At 48.4% G+C, this 22,022-nt stretch overlaps 2 protein-coding genes and 1 pseudogene across 4 annotated transcripts in view; all 3 read right to left on the minus strand.

Moving 5' to 3' along the window:
* The window catches only part of PSMD1 (proteasome 26S subunit, non-ATPase 1), a 105,241-nt gene extending 100,820 nt beyond the window's left edge, over positions 1–4,421 (minus strand). For 2 of the 3 annotated variants that reach the window (XM_027118680.1, XM_027118697.1), the window contains exons 1-2: positions 4,240–4,421; positions 162–205 (exon numbers count right to left, since the gene is read on the minus strand). In XM_027118680.1, coding sequence (XP_026974481.1) covers positions 162–205; positions 4,240–4,255 — 60 coding nt within the window. In that variant the 5' untranslated portion in view covers positions 4,256–4,421. The remainder of the gene's footprint in view (positions 1–161; positions 206–4,239) is intronic. The other variant, XM_027118687.1, reaches the window with a different exon arrangement.
* A 7,827-nt stretch (positions 4,422–12,248) lies between these two features.
* CUNH2orf72 (chromosome unknown C2orf72 homolog) lies at positions 12,249–21,143 on the minus strand. The gene is made up of 3 exons (XM_027118719.1): positions 20,540–21,143; positions 16,649–16,762; positions 12,249–14,539 (listed from the first exon to the last, which is right to left on the minus strand). The coding sequence occupies exons 1-3, from the start codon at positions 21,141–21,143 to the stop codon at positions 14,400–14,402; spliced, it is 858 nt and encodes a 285-aa protein (XP_026974520.1). The 3' UTR covers positions 12,249–14,399.
* LOC113625193 (ATP synthase F(0) complex subunit C3, mitochondrial pseudogene) lies at positions 12,259–12,829 on the minus strand (annotated as a pseudogene).
* Positions 21,144–22,022: the final 879 nt, after the last annotated feature.

Consider the following 22,022-nt stretch of genomic DNA (forward strand, 5'->3'; position numbering starts at 1 on the left):
TGCCAAAATACTGTCCTGTCCTTTGGGGCTAGATTTCAGTGACTAGGTATAGACTAAGTAGGACGGCTATTTTAAATGGTGGAAGATATACAGTTATCAGTAAATTCAAAGAGCTTCAAAGTACTCATATTAAGCCCAGTTAATTTTTCTTCAACTCATACCTTAAGCTGTGGTTCTTCTTCATCCAGAAGAGAAATTATTCCAGCTATAAGACAAAAGGTATATGATTATGAAATACATATCCTAAGATAAACTAATGCTTAGTCAAAAATATATCAAGAGTTGGAAAAAAAAGTATTTTTTGAGGGGTGACTTCACTAGAGGAATCATTATTTTTCTTTAAAACTGAAAAGGTTTATATTTCAAATTTTAAGAATTAACTATGTTATCAAACCCTCATAATACCATATATATCACATTATTTGCCTAATTCAACAGTTTTCAAAGCATGGCTCCTGGATCAATTAGCATTAGCATTACCTGGGAACTTGTTAAAAATAAAAATTCTTGGCCGCATCACAGATCTACTGAATTAGAAATTGTGGGGATAGGGTCCAGTAATGGAGCCATAAGCCTTCCTTGTCATACTGATATTCATTACAGTCAATCACTGGCCTAATTTACTGACCAAAATGAGAAACTTTCCTACACAATTTTAGAATAAAATTATTCACACAAAATAAACCAAGAGTTATGAAATTATTTACAAAAGCAGGAGTATTTAGTCATCAACTCACAGAATAAAATAATTCGATTATTTCAAGATGCCTATATTAAGGCACCTCTGTTGTAATCACAAGTAACCTAGAAGGTTTTGCTAAATGATGAGCAATCTCACTTGTTCTGACTTCAATTACTGAAGCACAGCATTCCCCATGTGACCCTGAGGTGATTAGCACTAACACTGGGGAGTAAAGGAAATAACAGTCCTCTCCAAAAAAATGCACCCTGAAATACAGTCATATATCAAAGGGATTATTAGAAAAAAAGACGTGGGAAATTACCGTCCTTGGACCATGAAGGAAACTAAACTGTCTCTCAGATATGTTTTCCATGTAGGTCTTAAAATCATTCCGGAACACTGAGCTGGAACACTGAGTTGAAACTGTGAGCTGATACAAAGTGTCAAGGCAACTTTCCTTAGGAGATGTAGCCATTTCTAACTGGTAAGTGTAGGTCTGCCAAATAGCTTCAAAATTTAGCAAACAAAACTATGCCATGGTTCTAGCTAGGGCATACTACTGTTCAAAAAGCATTAAAGCAGATAAAAGGAACTTCTTGGTACTCTAGGTTGGTATAACAAACCCAGAACAGAGAGGTTGAATTGACAGCATGAAGAGAAGACAGATTAAAGAATGCAATCAGGGGAGGGGAGGGGGATTGTGAACTAGTGACATCGAAGAGCTGATAGACAAGAGTACCTTAAATGTGGAACAGATCATAAATGGCAGAATGCTTTATCGAAACACTAAAAATGCTACCCATTCCCTTATCATCAATCAACGGTATGTCTGAACTGCTTTTACCAAAAGAGGTGATGGATTTCTGTATACTCTGTTTGGTTTCACTTATGACTATGTTATATGGTTGTCCTGGCTTAGAAATGCAGCCGTTGTCTGTGGAACACAACTAAATCAAATACCTACACTTCATACACAAATATTTCTCATCTTAAAAACAACAGAACTCACCTTTAGATGCGGGACGAGGCGCACCTGGGGAATGGGGAATGTTTCAGGATGCTAAAAAGTTTCTTATGCCATAATATGAAGTCAGCAGATATTACCTAAAGTTGCTGTATCAATTTATAGCATTATTTTAAATAGCATATTATTTATAAATATAAAGGTATGCTCCAGAAGACACAGCTTAAAAGTTGAAAACAGTTGCCTCAATGAATAAGGGAAAAGAGGAGTGGGAGACTATTGTTTTAAAGCTTTTACGCATAATTTTCCTTTATTGTGTTAAAAAAAAAATTCATTCTCACGTCTCCCTCCAGTAACCACCTATCTCTATCTCTCCGCTCCCTTTCACAGCCAAACCTCTTGGAAAAACTTAACAGTGCATGTTGACCTCTTATTCACCACTGTGTTCTTAGTACCCTGCAAGTGCCTAGGCAATAAATGAACAAATAAACTGACTAATCCAAACTAGTACCTGTTAGGTTCTGTTTAGCACCCGGGACAGATCCTAACCCATAGAGAGCCAAAGGACAGGAAACCAAGTGACAAAAGGTTTGGAGCAGAAGCTGATAAGTAATCTAGTAAACGTAACCAATGACAGTAACGAATACACACTATGCTATCACCACCGAGTCTCAGAGTAAGACCTCAAAAATCATTAGGTTTAAAGTCTAGTAAATCCCCACCAAGTGTTGTTTCAGCCTCTACTTAAAATACTCTGGTGACTGATTTATTGATTTGATTAGCTAACTGATTTCTTCATTCGAGAAATAATTCTGAACTTCTGTCATCTGCTTGGCAGTTGTTCTAAGAATTATGAAAAGTTTCCCGCCCAAAATTCTACCACAGAGAGAAAAACAGTAGTCAGGCAAGTAAACAAAGTAATTACAGGACTGTAATGAAGAGAGGGGACAGCTGAGGGGGAGAGATGCAGCATGTTTTAATAGAATGATCAGGAGAGACTAACATCTGAGCGGAAACTAAGGATTGAGAAGCTAAGGGAAAACTTGAGGAAGAGGAGTTTAGAAAGGGGGAAAAGAATGGGACAGGGCCTGAGATAGGAGAGAAACTGACATATTCAAGGAACAGAAAGGCCAGTATGATTAGGGTATAGAGAGAAAAAAAGTAGTACAAGACAAGCCAGGAATCAGATCATGTAGGCCTATAAGCCTGGATTTTATTATAAGCACAATGGAAACCACTGAAGGATTTTAACCAGAAAAATAATATTATGTGATTACGGTTTAAAAAAGAATACTCTGACTACAGCACGAAGAATGGACTATACGGAGGCAATTGTTGGAAAAACAAAACCTTAAGGCTGTCAAAGCAAGGCAGGCAAGAGATGAAGGTGGTGTGGGCTAAGTAGAGGGATCTCAAAAACAGTGAGGCCTACGTCTACAAGCAGCAAGAAATTTAGTGCTCATTTTCTCTTTAGAGAACTCCGACTGGATGGAAAAGCTTTTCCTTACATTGAACTAAAATTCATCTCCCAATTATTTGTAACCACTGGAGACAAAACTCTAATCCCACGTATACGTGACAGCTCTTCAAGTCTTTAAAGAGAACTATTATGTCTCCCAGGGTCTCCACCAATTTCTTTAAGCAATCCTTATAAACACATGGTTTGGAGCTCCTTACAAGTTACTGTCCTCTGATTATCAGTCTGTTTAGAGCAAAGCACTTGTGGGGCAAGTGCAGAGTAAAACAGGACGAGAAAAAAGTTTGTGAGCAGGCACGAAAAAAGGCACCGAGGCTGTGGACAGCTACGTGCACATCAATCTGCAGCCCGGGACTTAAAAATCTCCACTTGAAACCTGACTTCTACAGCTTATCCCGCTGCAAACGTCATTCCACGATCTACGCACACAACGGTTAAGTGTAGGAAACCTGCCCCAGACACCCGTGAGTTCTTTCTTCAAGGCAGCATAGTTAGCATCTAGCCTCAAAACCACAGTTGGATTCTCAGTATAATGTCTGCTTTCAGGATGCTGTCTTCACCGAACACGAAAGTTCTCCGGGTGCTTTAACTAAATATCCTTAGAACAGACCCAGAAACGACCCGCCTCAAGCCTAGTTTAATTTAGATTTCCCTCTAAAGAGAAAGGTGCTAGATCAGGTCGAGAAGTACTTAAGTAGCATGGGCTGCCTTACAGTCCGGCTGCACTGGGGGACCATCCCACCCTAACCACCTGCAAGGAAGGGCTGGGCTCGGACGGCCCCACATGGTCAACCGCCGAAGGAAGAGAATTAAGGAAAACACGTCGGGGTCGGAGAAGGGCCCAGGAAGCCCCTCGTGTCCGGGCACGGGGGTGTGGCTGCGGAGCAAGAACGAGCCGGTCAACCCAGCGCGATTCCCCCGAGCCGGAGGGGGTCGCGAGGGCCCCCGGAGAGCCCGGGCCACACTGCCAGCCCCCGGCCCGGGTCGTGAGCCTCGCGCAGTGAGCAGCCGCGCAGGCCGGTGCCCCGCCGGGAGGTGCCCAGTCACCGGCCCTGACTCAGCTAAAAGCCGGCGTGGCGTCTCCTCCCTTTCGGCGCCGGCTGCGATCCCACTCACCGGCTGAAGTGATCATGGCTGCGCCCCGTACTAGCCCGCCCGCTCGCTCCCTCGCTCGCTCGCCGCACCGGCCGCGCCGTCTGTCAACTCCCTGCCCGCTCGCTCCGCCGCGCCGCCTGGCTCCCCGGGTGCCCGGTTCAGTCAGTCGCCTCTTCAGGCCACCGGCTCGCTTCTCATCCAGGACCCCGCCCGCCCCGGGGCTGCCCGCTGTCCCGCCTGCCGCCTGGCGCGAAGTCTCCCCAGGCCTGTGTCTTCCGTGCCGCCACTGCCGCCCCGCCTCGCGAGGGAGGGTGCACGGAGAGCTGCATGGTGTTCTCTAACCCTCCTCGAGGTCAGCGATCCCGCGGGAATGGAAACCGTCGTCCGCACCTGGGATCAGGCTTCAGAATAGCCACCCCTAGAGAAAGGACTCCCTGCCCCCCCGCCACCGTCACCCGCCATTGCTGAGAAAAACGGGTTGAGGAGAGGTGCTCGCGGGGCTCGTAGCGCCACCTGCTGCTCTGGAAGTCTCCCTGCAGCGCCCACCCCGCGCCCCAGCCAAGCCTTTAGGGATCCCGGTAGGGCAAAGAGCGTTTTCTTAGAAGGGTGATTTTCCATTTTTTTTAAAAAACCAGGGCCCAGCTTCCAAAGAAATCCAAACATAAATGCTTTACAATCATAGCACGATGAATCCCTAAGCAAGCACTGGTTTATAATAAAGTTGAACAATGAAGGTTTTTATTTACATTTGGAATAGTTAATACTGTACATGGTTTAAAAATCAGAAATATAAAAAGATATACAGTGAAAAGTGTTCTGAAGGAAAAACAAATTTTCCGTTCTTGTCTTACATCTGACCAGTTCCTCTCTCCCTCCGTAGCGACAGGTTCCTGTTTTTTATTGTATCTAATTTGGAATGCCTGTTGTGATAGCCATCTGCAGTCTTGTACCAGCTTTACTAAACAATTTACTTCCATAGTCAGTACTGAGAAAACCTTGACAAAGATTTGTGACAAATGGTGGCATTTTAAAGCCACTATCCTTATCAAGCTACTCTTCAGCTGGATAGTGACCTACTAAAGCTTATTTCTGAGGCCTTCTTGAAACAATGTAACCCAGTGGCACAAGCCAATGTTTTGCAGTTGAAATAAAATTTGGTTTATGACACACTTGAGCGTATGTGTGAATTTTTTTTTTTTTTAACTCCTGTGGCCAAGTTTCGTGACGTGAGATCTTAGTTCCCCAACCAGGGATCCAACCCGTGCCCCCCTGCTTTGGAAGTGTGGAATCTTAACCACTGGACCGCCAGGGAAGTCCCAGGGCATGTGTGAATTTTTTTTAAATTAGTATTCTTAGGCTATGGTTGTTAAAATATATTAAATATAATTATTAAACACTTTTCAAGAACCTGTAGCTCAGATTGAAAGATGCTCACCTTGGAGGTGTGCATGAAAAACAAACAGATTGAGTGCGTGGGAGTATTATTTTACAGAGGCACTTTGGCTGATCCGTCACATAAAGATAATTGTGCGCCCCACACTCCTAAAAGAATCAGACACAAACGCTAACAGTTAACGGGAATGAGTGAAGCAGGCCGAGTGTAAGAAAACACCAGCTCAGCAGGATGGTGCACGGCAACTGACACTAGTGTCAGGGAAGCAGTAGGGGGTGGTGGTGACTGTGACAGAATGAAGAGTGATGCCGCATCCAAAGAGAGCCATGGCTACTCAGCTCCGACAGTGTTGCAGTGCCAAATGCAGGGCTACTGTCGTGAGAGCTTCTGATTTTTCCAAGAAAAGCCAGAAATCGGAATTTTGTGTGAAATCCTCGGAATTGTACATGTTGGCAAATTGGGTGAAATGGGTGAAGGGGGTGGAAAGGTACAAACTTCCATTTATAGGATAAATCAGTCCTGGGGATGAATGTACAGCATGACGACTTACAGTTGTATATTGGAAAGTTGCTAAGAGAGTAAATTTTAAAAGTTCTGATCCCAAGAAAAAATTGTAACTTGGTGTAGGGACGGATGTTAACTAAACTTAGGGTGATAAGCAGTTCACAGCATACACATATACCAAATCATTAGGCTGTACACCTAAAACAAATACAATGTTATATGTCAATTATATCTCAAAAAAAAATGTTGGCAACTAATTCTAAATGTTTTAAAGCAGAGAGGTGGCCAGTTTGCCATCTCTGCTCTTCAAAAAGAAGACATTCTCTATGGAAGGACGATTCTTCTCTGGCTGGGACGCTGAGCTTGTAATTGCCACAGTCTCATCTGAGCCCCATGGGAGCCCTCTGAGAGGTCCCTCTCTTCTTGGACATTCTGCTGTCCCAGGCCTCTGGCTTCTCCCTCTCCATTCCATTCTGCACTCTTTAGTCAGAGCAATCTTTTTCAAAATTCAACTCTGACCACGGCCTCTGCTCCTTGAAACCCCGAGTCCCCATCTTGGGCTCTATTCTTCTGCTTTGTTCTTCCCTGTTTCTGTGCACAGGCTTCTTCTCACTCCCCGTTCTCGCTGTGGGAGTGCAATGCCTCGGATTGCTATGGACAAGGTGGTGGCCCTAAAATGTACCCCTGCAGCCCTGCCCTCTCTCCAGAGCATCAGACTCACACACCTACCAGGCATCTCTGCTTGACGCTCCTTAATTCAACGACCTCAAAGTTGCATACATTGAGGCCCCACCCCCCACCCCCGCTGCATGTGTGTCTCCTGCCTTGATCCCAGTGTGATGAAGGGCATCCATCAGCTACTGAAGCAGGGCCCCCAGGGAGAGGGTGGGTAGAGGGCACCATAGACTGTTCTGTCCCCCCAACCTGGTCTGCACCAGATATGGTCCTCCCTAATCTCTCTCACACCAGCCCAGCCTCCCATCTCACTCCATCACCCACTATTCATCTCCCCCTCTTCTTTCCTGGCCGCAACAGTTCCCAACAGCCTTGACTTCCTGCTCACCATGGCACAATTCTCCAGGCCATTCTTCACAGCTAGCCTGGAGCACTACCCAAAACAAGGAAGGCAGGGACTGTCTCCTCCAAGCTTCTCCAGGACTTTCATCCAACCCTGCTTACCCTCCATCTTTATGTCCCACCCCTCTGCCCTGTGTGCCACACTCTGGCCATCCTGAACTGCTCCGATTCCCAAAAAGGCTGTGCGGGCATGGTACCTTGTCTCTGACCTCAGTACCTGCTCTCTGCTCTGTCTTCAAGGCCTCTTCCCCTCATCCCCAGCACCTCCTCCAGGAAGCCTTCCTTGACCACCCCACCATGTGTCCTGTTACAGCCTTTACCCACACAGCTATAATCATGTCTTCTTGCCTATGTCCCAACTGAACAAGGAACTACTCAAGGGCACAGTCACATCTTATTCATCTTCGTGTCCCCTAGAGTAACTAGTACAGGGTCAGGCACATAGCTGGTGCTCAATAAATATTTGTTGGATGAATGGATCAACACAGGGTCAGTTAGTTATTGGCACAAGGCTAGAACTCAGACCAGTGTCTCAGAAACCCCTGCCCTCTCCACGACTCTAAAATGTGCTCTTTTTAGAGGACACTTAGGACACAGTAAAACCACAGAAAGAATTCTTACCCAGTGCTCTGTTCATAAACAACTATCTCCCTCCAAATACAGGAATAACACAAAAGATCTCAAAACCCAAACGAGGTCAGCTGTGGGCTCACACAGTTACGCACTAGGCGGGGATCTCTGTCAGGGTGACGGGAGGAAACCGTGACCCTGATTTTTCTTTGCGGATGTGCCCACCTTGAGCAGGATTCAGTCCGAAGCTTCGCCGAAGCACCTCCCTGGCCCGCGCGGCGCCCTCTAGTGGTCACAGCGTTCCCCAGAAGGCAGAGCACATGGGAAGGGGCGAGCGCTCTATGACCACCCACCTCTACCCACCCTCATCCCCTCAACCCGCGAGCCTTCTGGCATTTGAATCCTGGGTCTTAGGAGGGCTCGGTCTCCTGTCAAGGACTGGGCTCGACTGCTTTTTGAGCTGCACAGCGATAAGGTGGAAAGGGCGGTGTCGGTGCCAGGACACCAGGGATCAAATCCCTGTTGCACAGCAGCCCTGGGGTCACCTGAGCCCTGCTGTAGAGGGGGCTGGTCCACCTACCTGGCGCAGCTTGTGAGGGGAGGTGCTCTAATCAAGGGCTTGGCATAGAACAGCGCGGAATAAAACTGGCCACGAGGCTAGTGGTTGCTTCCTGTACAGCACGCCGGCCACGTGCTTTCAGAGTAAAAGCGTTTATTCAGGGAGCAGAAACGTGAAACGCAGACGGTGACTCGGGCCTCCCGTAGGTATGTGCTTGGTTGGAGGGAAACGCCCAGCTGGGGCTGTAATTGTTTTGGATGGACTGAGGCACGAAAGAACCCGGGAAGCCATCGGAGACGCTGGGCTCTCTTCCCTCTAAGGACAGGGTCCAGGAGGGCAACGCCTATCATGGGCAACCGGAAGTCTGCCCTGGATGAAGTGATGCTGGAAGCCACTGTTCCCTCGCTGGGGGAGGGGTGGCTGGGGGCGGGGGGAGGGTCTATGATGACCAACCAGCTCTGGGCAAGTGGCCAGGGGTGGGAGGAGCCACAATGAACCCTCAAGCGAGACCTCCTGCACTCTGGCTGTCCTATCTAGTGGCTACTAGACCCAGGTGGCCACTTGAAACGTGGCTAGTGCAACCCAGGAACTGATTTTAAATTAAAATTGTATTTTATTGAAATTTAAAGACTGGTACCCAATTCAGTCATTGGAAAACTTTTTAAGTATCTTTGGAACAATTGAGGATGTGAATCTATTTTTTCAACTATAAAGTTAATGAAATCTAAATACAGATTAAGTATATTGGATAAAAATTTAATTTCTGAATTGGCTGCAAGTGTAAAGTTCTCACAGGGTTTCAGAGACGCAAAATGCCTCATTAAAGTTTTTTTTTATATTTACAGTTGAAATGATACTATTTTGGACATACTGGGCTAAATAAAATGTTCATAAAATTAATTTCACCTGTTTCTTTTGATTTTTTTTTTTCTAATGTGGACACTAGAAAATTTAAAGCTACCTATGTGCCTGGTAGGTTCTTCTGAGACAGGGCTGGTCTAGACTCACCCCGAGGTCTCAGTCCCTCTGCCCTCCTATTCAGGCCTGGCCCCTTGGCCTGCTTCACCATCATGGCTGCTCTTTGCTGGTGGCACGTAGGGGGCCAGACCAGATCAGGGGGCAGAATCTGAAAGTGAGACCCACCCCTGTCAGGGATCAAGGGGCTGTTCTGGAGAGGGCTATGCACCTGGGACAGGGGAGGGGAGGGATGTCAGAGTGAAGGCATTCTGGGGTTAGGGTAATGATCTGAGGCAACACCCTGCTCTGAGAAGACCTTGTTAAACAGTGAGGGAGAGAAAGAACTCATGTGTCAAGACAGAGACCGAGTTTCTGCAGCCAGGACTCATTCTGAGGGCTTGGCTCCAAGGACTAAGCTAAGCGCCTAATTACTCCATATAAGTGCAGAGCAGGACAGCAACAAGCATGACTTGAGACTGAACATCTGCATTTCTGCCTGAGGGTCTCTGAAATTCACTGTCTGCACTTCAGCAGGAACCCTGGCTGGAGCTGAGCAGCTCAGGGAGGAAGCCAGACAAGATTCTCTCTCTTGCCAGAGCCCTGGACCCACAGCAGCCCTAGCGCCCAGTCGCACACCACGGTCCCTTGGAGTCGAATTCCAAGATCCCTGTGAACCACAGCATGGCCCAGTGGGGTAGTCTCTGTTTCTCCTCCGTATTAGGCAGCCTCAAATAGAAGGCAGCCAGAGGGCTCTGGCCCAGGGGCCAAAGGCATCAGAAGGAAACGTGTGGGGTCCTGGGCGTCACCCCTGCCTTCTCCATTTCCCCTTGAACTTTCCACGTGTCAGCATATGGCAGGCTGCCCAGACCAACTTCCTCATCTGTCCCAATCCTTGATCCACTTACACACAAAACCAGGTCAGAAGGGGGTCATCTGGGTACAAAATAACCGGCTCCTCTACTGTGCTGGCTATGTTTGCCACCCAAACAGGACAAAGTGCAGCCTCCTGACCACAGGGGCAGCCCTGCAGCACGGATCTGCTACACTTTGAAGTATAGACTGCTTTCAGGTTAACGTGGCCACTGTCAACCTTCCCCAGGGAGGTGGGGTCCTAGGTGGTCTGCCCCCCGTAAGAGGGGCTTGTTTAGACCACAGGTGTAGGGGCCTCAGCCCTTGACCCCTTTGCAGCTTTGCCTTAAGCTTTGGTTTGATAACCAAGGGATTCTTGTGCAGAAGGTCTTGTAAACAAATATTTTGAGAGGAAACTGTGACGTACGTAGTATAAAGTGTTCTCTGAGACTCAGTTAAGGCCATTTTATCTCGTTAGACATTCGCGTGTGCAGACACACACCCTAATAAATACCAAGTTAAATGCTATCTCTTAAAAAAAAAACCCTCTTTTTAAATATCTACTTACACTTTCCAGCTACACGTTTTCCAATCCCAGCCAATAGGGTTGTGGAGATGTCACCCAGGGCGGGACTGAGGGACTTTAGGCCAGACGATTCCATTTATTATCCATGGAATTCCATTCCATCTGCCATTTAACCAGATGCCTTGCTCCCAAGGGTCCCTTCAAGGAACACTTTTATGAGAATAAAGATCCATTCCGTTTCCAATTAGCCGGCAATTAGGTACTGTTTGGTTTTATTAGATATTAGGAATTATTGATTCAAGTCAGAAGTAACACAACCACTGCCATATTAGAAAGATTAGCACCGAAGAGCCCACACGGGGACCTGACTGGAGGCCCCTCACCGATGGCTCCTGGTACCACTGACCTAATTCTGCCCTCAGACAGGCCCACCCCAACCTTTGTGCCTTGTAAAGGGTCCCTAGAGAAGAGACCCACTGCCAAAGCCATCCCTTCTGCTACCTAACTCTTCTGTCTGCTAGAAGACGGCAACAACATTTCCAGAAAGGATGGGGCGTATCTTAGCCATTCTCAAGGAAGCAAAGATGGGTCTCAGTCCCGTTCAACATTTGGGAGGCAGAACCCAAATCTCAGTAAAGACAGACCTTCTCTCTTCAACTATTCACAGCAAATACTGAAGGTAACGAAAAAATAATGAGTAAACCACCTTTTATACCAGAGTCTTGCAAACTCACTTGCCCACCTGGACCAGGACCAGGCAATGGCATATTCAGATGAAGAGAAGCAGAGGAGTGGCAGAGGTAGGCGGGAGGGATGCAGGACACTGGAGAGGACAACATGCCCCATCCTTCACCCAGAAAACCAGCTTTTTTACATGCAATCTCCCAAGTTTCAAATGTTGGCAACAAATACAAAAGATTTTTAAACACAGCAGAGGCTACTGTCTTGTGACTTCTGCCTTAGACAATTTCCTAACTCAAAAGAAGCTCCCGCCCCCCATCAAATAACAAAACTTCAACCAAATTATTACAAAGAAATTAACAGAGAAATAGAAAAATATAGCAGCTTCAAAAATACCAGTCTTGGGGCTTCCCTGGTGGCGCAGTGGTTAAGAATCCGCCTGCCAACGCAGGGGACACAGGTTCGATCACTGGTCTGGGAAGATCCCACATGCCGCAGAGCAACTAAGCCCAGGTGTTACACCTACTGAGCCTGCGCTCTAGAGCCCACAAGCCACAACTACTGAAGCCCGCGTGCCTAGAGCCCGTGCTCCACAACGAGAAGCCACTGCAATGAGAAGCCCACGCACTGCAACGAAGAGCAGCCCCCACTCGTGGCAACTAGAGAAAGCCCGCGCGCAGCAACGAAGACCCAATGCAGCCAAAAATAAATAAATAAAACAAATAAATTTATTAAAAAAAAATACCAGTCTCCCCATTTTATTTTATTTTTTTATTTTTTAACGTTTTCATCTTTAATGAAATGACTTTGGAAATAACATTCATTTCCATGAAACCAATACTACAGTTTTTGGAGTCACAGTAAGATACACAGAATTATATCTGTAATTAATATGAATGCCAACATTTCAAGCAGTAATTTCTGTTATATGGCAAACAAAATCAAGAAAGCAACCGTCAAACAAGAGACCCATAGCTTCAGAGAAGTCAAATCCCAGGATAGCGTATGAGAACAGTTGCTGCTTCAGCGAAGGGTTTCTGGCGAAACCAATGATGAGGCTGCCGAAGGCTGTTCCCATAACAGCACCAGAATCAGCCACTCCTACTGCTGTAGCACCTGCACCAATAAAATTGGCTGTAGTATCAATGTCTCTGCTGATTGCACTGGTCTAAAACTCCCTTTGGATTAACTGAGACACACCATTCTGGGCCCCATTAAGTACTGAAGAGCCCTCTCCAGCCCTAGCCTCTGGTCGAGATAACACTGATGCAGAAATTGGTCTGTATGCAACTCTGGATCCAACTCGGATCAGAGCAGGGTGCAGGCGAGCTTGCGCAGGCGAACATCTTGCGCTCTTCAGGGCAGCTGGAGGACTTGGTTGACAGGCAACGTGGGCTCCTCTCCTGCTTCCTCTCTTCCCGGGAGGTGGCCGTGGCCGTGGTGGTAGAGGTCCAAGGAATGGGGCTCCCCATTTTAAAACAAAGTCAACAGCAATTCATTTTGTGTAGGAGGAAGTCAGCTGTATCCTTCCTGTCATCCTACCTGCCCTCACACTCATATGGACCAGGCTCCCTATTACAGAGAACAAATTGAGGCATAGAGCAGGGAGGGCCCCTCCTTAGCATCAAAGAGCTCCTCGGCCACAGAAGGTTTCCCATTCCCCATTTGGTCGCCATCACAGCAAGAACTGAAATAACTAATACAAGTTACGTAGCATCTTGCAGAGTGCTGGGCACAACTGCATGTCTGCTGAGTGAATCATGCGTGAACGAATGAATTTAGCTGCTTCCCTCAGACAGTGCTTTCTACTTGGGAAAATCAGGAGCTGTGCTTGCCATTCCAAAGACTGAATTTCTCCAGGGGCAGGTGAGAAAGACAAGGGAGCTAAGACAGAGTTCCCTCTCTGAGTGAAGAGTCAGATGGTCTTCCCGGCTTTTAAGGGAACATCATTGACCCTGACTGACTCATAAACAGAGAAAAAAGGATTGAGGAACTCGGCACCTCTGGGCTTCGTCTGCTTTGACCTTGGGTTAGGACCTGAGATCGAGAACAGATCCTATGCTCTTGTAATCCATACCCCTAACTTTCCTTCTGTTTGGTGCTGTGGTTAGTCCCTAGCATCTTTATTCTCAAAGAACGCGGCACAGAAAGTTAATGTCAACATGAGGAAGAAACATGGTCCTTTCTTCTCAAGAATGTGCAAAGCTATTTACGCCCTGGGCCTGCAGCACAGGGATCATACTGGCTCTGGCCCTAAAGGCCCCCAGGGTGGCAATGCATCTTTATTCTGCCTTGCTCTGGCAGCCAAAGCCCCAGGAAGCCCAACTCTCTCTGCTCTGGGGGACTCTTCCTAGAATTTGACAGGGAGGAGATTGTCTCATCTACAGTTTCTCAAAGTTGCCATGATTGGCATTTTGAATGGAACAATTCTGTGCTGCTGGAGATTGCCCTGCACATTGTGAGATGCCCACTAAATTCCAGGGGTGTCCCACAGTTGCAGTGACTCTCCCAGCACACCACACATGCACACACACGCACACACACACACACAAATTTCCAATACTGCCTGGAGCGGGTAGCCTGGCCCCTGGCTGAGAGCCACTAGGCTGGTAGCGCCCTCACGTGTTTGAGAAACAGAAGACCCAAAGGTTGAGTGACAGGTCCAAGGCTCCCCTCTCAGATCTGATGATTTCTAGTCCAGTTGCTCTTGAAATGATGGATACTCATGCAAACAATCATGGGATGTCACAGCACCGCAGAACCTCAAAGCAGATAGCCAGCTGTCTCAACGGCATAGAGAAACCACGGCACAGAGAGAAAAAATAACCCCACAGTGACCAGAGAGTGAGCAAATGCGAGGGGGGGGCAGATTCCCGGAGGATACACTTTCTTAGGTCCTGCTTAGCTTAGTAAGTCCCGCTGCTTGGCTGGTAACAGGTCAATGCAACAGCCCCCTGGAAGGTGGGGTTTTGTAGCATCCCAAGGTCAACACGGAGGCAGGGTAGCTCAGTGAGAGCCAGCCCCCTGTCTGTAGGTTAGAGCCGGGGCAGCCACGGGTCCAGCCTTCATCTCAAGTCTCCGGCGGGCTCAGTGGGGGTGGAGGCAACTCTATCACAGGCTACTGACCCCTTTCTGGGATCCTCGCAATCTCCATTGGGATATACGACTGTCAGTGCCAGCTCCTCCTCAGGATCCTGGAAGTTACCTGGAACACAAGAGAAGGAATCACCCAATGAGAAGATAAAGTTTATGAGTGGGTAAGCTGGGAATGAAAGGGAAGGAGTTGGCCCCAGTGACTCTCTGCTTTAAAAACACAACAAAATACGTAGCGAAAACCTTAAAAATGTACATACCCTTTGACCCAGCAATTCCACTTCTAGGATTTTATCCTAAGGAAATAATTAGGAATAATTAGTGGAACTGCTCCAGCCATCTTGCTACCAGCATACGGATGAAACAGCACTGAGGACGGCCCAGCAAAGAGAAGGAAAAAACCTGGGTCCTTGAAAGTGTTGCTGGACCCCTAAATCAACCAGCCCTGAAACTGACTCCACTTCTAGACTGTCTTTTAGGTGAGATGATGAATTCCTCGTCTGCTTCTGCTAGTTTGAGTCATGGCTTCTTTACCTATAGCTGAGAGCATCCTAACTGATTCGATATCTGACAAAGGGATTGGCTGAGTAAACTGTGGCTCAGTCACATTATGGGATTCAGGCATTAAAAATGACGTACAGGGCTTCCCTGGTGGAGAAGTGGTTAAGAATCCGCTTGCCAATGCAGCGGACATGGGTTTGATCCCTGGTCTAGGAAGGTCCCACATGCCGTGGAGCAACTAAGCCCGTGGGCCACAACTGCTGAGCCTGCGCTCTAGAGACCGCAAGCCACAACTACTGAAGCCCACGTGCCGAGAGTCCGTGCTCCGCAACAAGAGAAGCCACCACAATGAGAAGCCCGCGCACCGCAACGAAGAGTAGCCCCTGCTCGCCGCTACTAGAGAAAGCCCAAGCGCAGCAAAGAAGACCCAACGCAGCCAAAAAAAAAGAAAAAAAAAATGTTTATGATTCCTTTGCTTTTTTTCCCCTTTAGTTTCCAGATACATCCAAAATGATGATGGAGAGGTTGAAGTTAACATTTTTGCAATTAAATATATTAAATATGTGATACATTTTGCAGATGATTTATGTATTATATAGAAGTGAATTTATTAATATTTAAGTAGTACAAGGCAATATAAATAGATAGCTAGATAGACAGACAGACAGAATGGTCTACCCAAATTATAGTTGACTCTGAGTGGGGGAATTAAATGAATGATTTTTAATATTTGTGTTTCTTCTTTTGTATTTTTTGAGCTTTCAATTGTGTAGACAGAATTCTAAGACAGCCCCCAAGATTCCCATTCCTTGGTGTACTTATCCTGCATAATCCCCTCCTTTGAGTGTGGGTGGGGCCTGTGATTCTGATGAGATAGTCATGCCATAGATCTGGGTATGTGACGAAGGTGATGGGGAGACACTCCTGTGATTATGTTATGTTATAGGAGACTGGAGATTCTCCTCAGGATGGAAGGAGCAGCTGCTGTGTAGTGAGTGAGCCTGGGAGAGGAGACAGCTTCAGGGCCTCTTGGAGGTGACAGCCAGCAAGGTGGGGACCTCAGTGCTCCAGCAGGGTGCAGTCCCCCGCTAGGTGGGCTCTGCCTCTGGTCTCTCGCTGCTCCTGCAGTCCAGTCACTTCGCTATACACCCTAATCAGCGCACACCCCTGCTCAGAAGTCGCCAGGGTTCCCTATTCCTGAGAGACTTGGGTCCAGGGCCCTGATGTGACTCCAACTCTCCTCTTCATCCTCGGCCCTCACCAGTCTCATTCTGCACCTCACCCCCAGGGCACTCTTTTCTGAGCTTGACATCATGCTGTCAAGCTTTTGTTCATGGTGTTCCCTCTCCAAATCTTCCCATTTCTAAGAAAATCCCCCAACCTCCAGCTCAAAAGTCACTTGTTAAACTCCCTGGATCCTCAGGGGAGACAATGCATTTGGCTCCAGGTGCCCCATCACCTACGTCTGGCAACTGTCTTCCAGCCCCGCCCACAACCCCTTCCCTAGGCAGAGACTCCTGGGGCGAGAGCCCCGCTGACCCAGCCTGAGTGCCAGCTGCCTGGGGGTCAAGGCACCTCACGTTGCTCATCCCCACGTCCCGCACAAGGCAACGTCTTCGCCGATGGTGGGCCACTCCATCCCCATGGTCCACTGTGTGCACGTGACCGTAACCCCAGGCCCCCCTCAGGGTCCAGGAAGCTAGGAAGGCGACACACTCACCCTGAGCTGGGTCACTGGGGGAAGTGGCATCTGGGTCCTTCCCCCGGCTCCAGGGACCCCAGGAAAAGCATGCCAGCAGTCCTGGGAGGCCGGGTCTCTCCCACGCTCCTTCTGCTAGAAAGAACACAAGGTCCAAGAGGCAGTGGGGTCAGATGGGGCTTGACACGACTGAGAGACTTTCTGTTCAGCCACCCAAGAGCTTCAACTGTCAACTGCCCTAGTTTTAACTGCCTGATTAAAAAAGAAAGATTCTGATTTGCAAAAGGGGGTAGGTTTTTGAGCTTTAAAAAAAAAAACCAAAAAGAAAGACTGCTTTTATATACCTATTACCTAATTTCATCTTCGCAAAAACTCTATGTAGGTACCATGTTGGAGAAACTACAGTAACAAAAATGACATGAAATTAATTACAATTACATAGCACCAAAGAAAAAACTCAAGAAGCAGTAATTGCCCCCCTACCCCTGGATTTGTAGTTCAAACTATTTTTTAAATTTTATTGAAGTTTAGTTGATTTACGATGTTGTGTTAATTTCGGCTGTACAGCAAAGTCACTCAGTCATACATATATATACTTTTTTCATATTCTTTTCCATTCTGCTTTTTCACAGGATACTGAATATGGTTCCCTGTGCTATACAGTAGGACCTTGGTGTTTATCCATCCTATATACAGTAGCTTGCATCTGCTAATTCCAAACTCCCAATCCTTCCCTCCCCCACCCCTCCTCCTCCTTGGCAACCATAAGTCTGTTCTCTATGTCTGAGAGTTTGTTTCTGTTTTGTAGGTATGTTCATTTGTGTCGCATTTAGGATTCCACATATAAGTGATAACATATGGTATTTGTCTTTCTCTTTCTGACTTACTTCATTTAGTATGATAATCTCTAGTTGCATCCATGTTGCTGCAAATGGCATTATTTCATTCTTTTTATGGCTGAGTAATATTCCATTGTGTGTGTATGTGTATATATATATATATATACATACACACACACAATGTGATATATATATATCACATCTTTATCCATTCATCTATCAATGGACATTTAGGTTGTTTCCATGTCTTGGCTATTGTACATAGTGCTGCTATCAACATAGAGGTGCGTGTATCTTTTCGAATTATAGTTTTGTCTGGGTATATGCCCAGGAGTGGAATTGCTGGATCATAGGGCGACTCTATTTTTGTTTTTTTGAGGAACTCCATACTGTTTTCCATAATCGCTGCACCAATTTACATTCCCACCAACAGTACAGAGGGCTCCCTTTTCTCCATACCCTCTCCAACATTTATTATTTGTAGACTTTTTTGCGGGGGGGCCACGCAGCATGTGGGATCTTAGTTCCCCTACCAGGGTTCAAACCCGCGCCCCCTGCATTGGAAGTGCGGCATCTTAACCACTGGACTGCCAGGGAAGTCCCTATTATTTGTAGATTTTTTTATTTTTTTATTTGTAGATTTTTTAATGATGGCCATTCAACTATTCTTGAAATGGCCATCAAACTATTTCTTAATAGAAATAGAATTAATCTTTTTTGATAATCACACACAAAACAATTACATGTCGATTCGAGTTTCCTTATCATAGTACCACCTCAGTTATCTGGGGATTACTTGAGATCCCTAACTATCTGGAATAAGGTCAACTGGAACAAAGTTTTAAAAAAGGACTCCGGAGAGCCAAGACACAGAAAATCCTTTCTCATAATTCTTTACTTGGGGCCAATTTACTCTTAATCTGTACCCAATTCTAAAAAGATTGGGTCCTTGTTTTTCAACCAAAATGCATCTGAATTAAGCATAAACTGGGTAAAAGAGCACTACCAAGAGGCAGGCAACCTACAAGTATAAGAATAGGCATCAGACAGTGAGAAAGAGACTGGAAAGCTCTGCAAGCACTAGCAAAACCTCAGTAGCACGAATCCATGGTGCAACCCACCGCAAAAGCCTGGAAGAAATTACTGGACAATGAGTTATAATTACACCCGTGACCTTTAGTCATTAACGAAAGGTTTCATGTTCAGTATGTTTTGATAAAAGTACAATCGACTTTAACACAATATATAGAATGATTCCCTTGCAAAATGTTAAAAATTTGAAATGTTAGTGTTTAAAAAGAGGCAAGGATTCTGCATGCCAAGCAGGGTGTCAGGAAATGGGAATACAGTGGTGATTAAACTCACAAGGGAAAGTGACAAAACCATGCAGAAGCAGGTTCGGGTTTCATTTGTGAACTTGCAAATGAGAGTGGGCGGGTCAGGGAAGGCTTTCTGGAGGAGGAAGTCCAGTCCTGAATGGTGAGATGGGATTGGTCAGGAAAAGGAGGATGGAAGAAAAGGCTTTTCTCTCTGAGGCAACTGCAATGTAAAAAAAGTTTAGGAGCCCAGAGCAAGCTTGGCTCTGGGGAATTAAAAGTTGTTCCCTGGGGGTGGGGGATGGGGGGTGGTGGGATGAACTGGTAGATTGGGACTGACATGTATACACTAATATGTATAAAATGGATAACTAATAAGAACCTGCTGTATAAAATAATAAATAAAATAAAATTCAAAAAAAAAAAGTTGTTCCCTGGGAATAAGAGATGTCTAAGAGACAAAGGGCTCAGAGAATTTCTAGGCACAGGCTCATTAGGGGACAGAAAATTTTCCCCATGGGGCCAGGTCAGCAAAGGTACCGGCAGCAACAACCCGAATGACAGTCCACCTCAGGACGTTCTCCATGTCTTTCAGAATGCTGGTCCTTGAGTTTCAAATTTAGCTGGCTTCCTCACAGACTCAACAGAAGAGTTGTGGGAAGGGGAGGAGAAGGTTAGGGCAGGCTCCACAGCTGAGATGAATGGTCTTCACCTAGGCAGGCCACGCTGGCAGGTAAGTCTGTGACATTTGCGACATCAGAGGTACCAGGTCTCCTTGCAGGAAAAGCCCCACCCCCGACCCCTGTAAGTCTGGCATCACCCAGTTGCTGAGTTAACACACCAATGCCCAGGGAGGCGGAACACAGCCTCTGTCGTCATTAACTCTTTAGCAAGAAGGTTGGCAGAGGCTGGAAAGCTTGGAGGGCGGCAGGTGATGGAGAGGAGTGGGGGGAAGGAAGCTAGAAGCTAGAAGCTAAATCACTCCGGCTTTTCACCGCTTTGCCAGATCCAGCTGTACTTAACATCCATATTTTAATCTCGGGGCACTGGAAACCTTCTGTAAAACCCTGTGTATCCGGATGGACGAGATTCTGACCCTTTTGCTGATGGCAGCAGTCACTGGGGCTGGGAGAAGACCCGTACTCCCCTCCCCACACTTCAGGAGAGTGGGGAGGGAAGCGAGGGAGACACTGCAGTGGGTAGCCAAGAAGGACTGGTAAACTCTAGGCCCTCAGTCCCTCACATCCTTTCTCCCCTCACCTCCAAGTCCCCGGCATTTATTCCTTGCCTTCTTTTGACCCCGCGGCGTTTCACCGTCGCGTCTCTAGCGCATCCCTAGCTGTGAGCGTCCTAGAAGCTCCTGGCACCGGATAGCCCCCTAGTCCCAATTTTGTCCTCCTCCCACCTTGAAACTGGTGCATCCCAAGGCTTTCCCGTCTCCTCCTCCCCTCCCCCCCCAATCCCAGATCTGTGCCCAGCTCAGTCCAGCCCTCTTTCCACCAACCTCCCCTGCCTTCTGCTTGCCCCCTCGGCTTTCCTAAGCACTCAGAATCCCTTGCACTCAGGATCCACCCGGGACAGACTCGGCCCGTTGCCCAGGGCCCGCTCCGCCCTACCTGGGAGGCCTAGTGCTAGGCACCTCCTCTCTCCTGGCCTCAGTTTACCTCGGTGTACCATGAAGGGGGAGCTGGCCAAAAAAGCTGGCCTTCCCCCAGCCGCCGCCCGCCCACGCCGTCCGGGACCTAGAGCCCACTCACCTGGTCGCAAGCGCCCGGCGGCTTGCAGGGCCCTGCAGGCGGCCGCCTGAACAGTCAAGTTGGAAGCCGGGTGGCCGGGGCAGTAGGCAGCCGCCTGCACCGGGCCTCCAGCCTGGCGGCCGAATACCGTGCGCAGCAGCGCCTCCAGTAGCCGCAGCTCCGGAGCCACCGCGTCCTCGGGCTCCGCCTCGGCCACCAGCACCCCGACCAACGCCGCGCCGGGCCGCCGCCGGCTGCGCACGTCCCGCAGCATCTCCCGCAGGTGGCGCCGCGGCTCCCGGGCTGCCAGCGATGACGCGCGGCACAGCACGAAGACCAGCGGTGAGCGGATGGCGCGCGCCCGGGTCGCGGGCACCTTCTGCGCCCCCGGCGCCCCGGGCCCCGCGCCCTCGGCCGCCTCGCCGCCCGGCTTGCCCGCGGCTTGCTGGGGCGGGAACACCGCCCGGGCGAAGTCCCACAGCAGCGCGCGGCTCTGCTCGCGCTCCCACAGTTCTCCCACCAGCAACACCTGCCCGCAGCCGCCCGCCGCCTCCACCAGCGCCTGGAAGGGCTGCTCAGTCGCGCGCGCGGGCCGAGCAGCCAGCGCCTCCAGCTCGCGCTCCATGCTCGCCGCCTCCCGCCTTCTGCGGCCGCTGCTGCCCTGCCTGGCCAGCTGCCTGCCTCTCGAGGGGGCAGCGGCAGCGGCGGCGGCGGAGACGGCGGCGGCGGCGGCCGGGAGGACACGCCCCCGAGGGCTGCGCCCCGCCCGGCCCCCGGCCCGTGGGCCGGGATCGCCCAGCTCTAGCCGGCTGCTGGGCCGGAGCGGAGGCTCTCCCCCAGGCCTCTAATGGTGGCGCCTCCCGCAGTCCCTGCGGCAGACGCGGGGAAACTGAGCCGTTCATCCATCCATCCACCCATCCATCCATCCAACATTTATTGAACACCTACTAGGTGTACAGGACCCGAAGGTAGAGGAAGACAGAAAATTATCATGTGAGCAAATGGACCTTCACAAGCTAGATTGGTCTGAGGCCTGGAGCAGATAGATTTCTGAGTTCTCATGGTTCGGGGACAGGAAGTTTTGGAGGCCGGGCTGCCGGTGACTGCTGCTTTGAAGTGAAGTTGGCGGGTGGGGCAGGGCACCAGATAAGGCGGTAGTGAGGTGAGAAAAGAAGGGAAGCAGGGGTCTCTTCTGTTACTTCTGTCCTTGACTCACCTTTTGGGCCTTCAGCATTTAGAAAACGAATTGAGGGCTCATTGTTTCAACAAGTCCTCATGACCTGCAGGGCATTGTCCTCCGCACTGGGAAGTGGAGGCAGATCGTGTTGCTCTCTGTGGAACGGAAAGTCTAGGGGGGCAGATGTGGGGCACGGATGGTGTTCTGATCTATGTGTGCAGGAGGGGGACAAGAGGATGTCAGTAGGCCAGGTCAGAAGCAGGAATGCATTTCCTTTCATTCTAAGGGTCTAAGTCAGCTTCGTCCGATAGAACATTCGGTGGTGAT

This window comes from Aethalodelphis obliquidens, unplaced genomic scaffold (genome assembly GCF_003676395.1).
Source record: "Aethalodelphis obliquidens isolate GAN/ISIS:26980383/991018 unplaced genomic scaffold, ASM367639v1 scaffold2, whole genome shotgun sequence".
In the NCBI taxonomy this organism is placed as follows: Eukaryota; Metazoa; Chordata; class Mammalia; order Artiodactyla; family Delphinidae; genus Aethalodelphis; species Aethalodelphis obliquidens.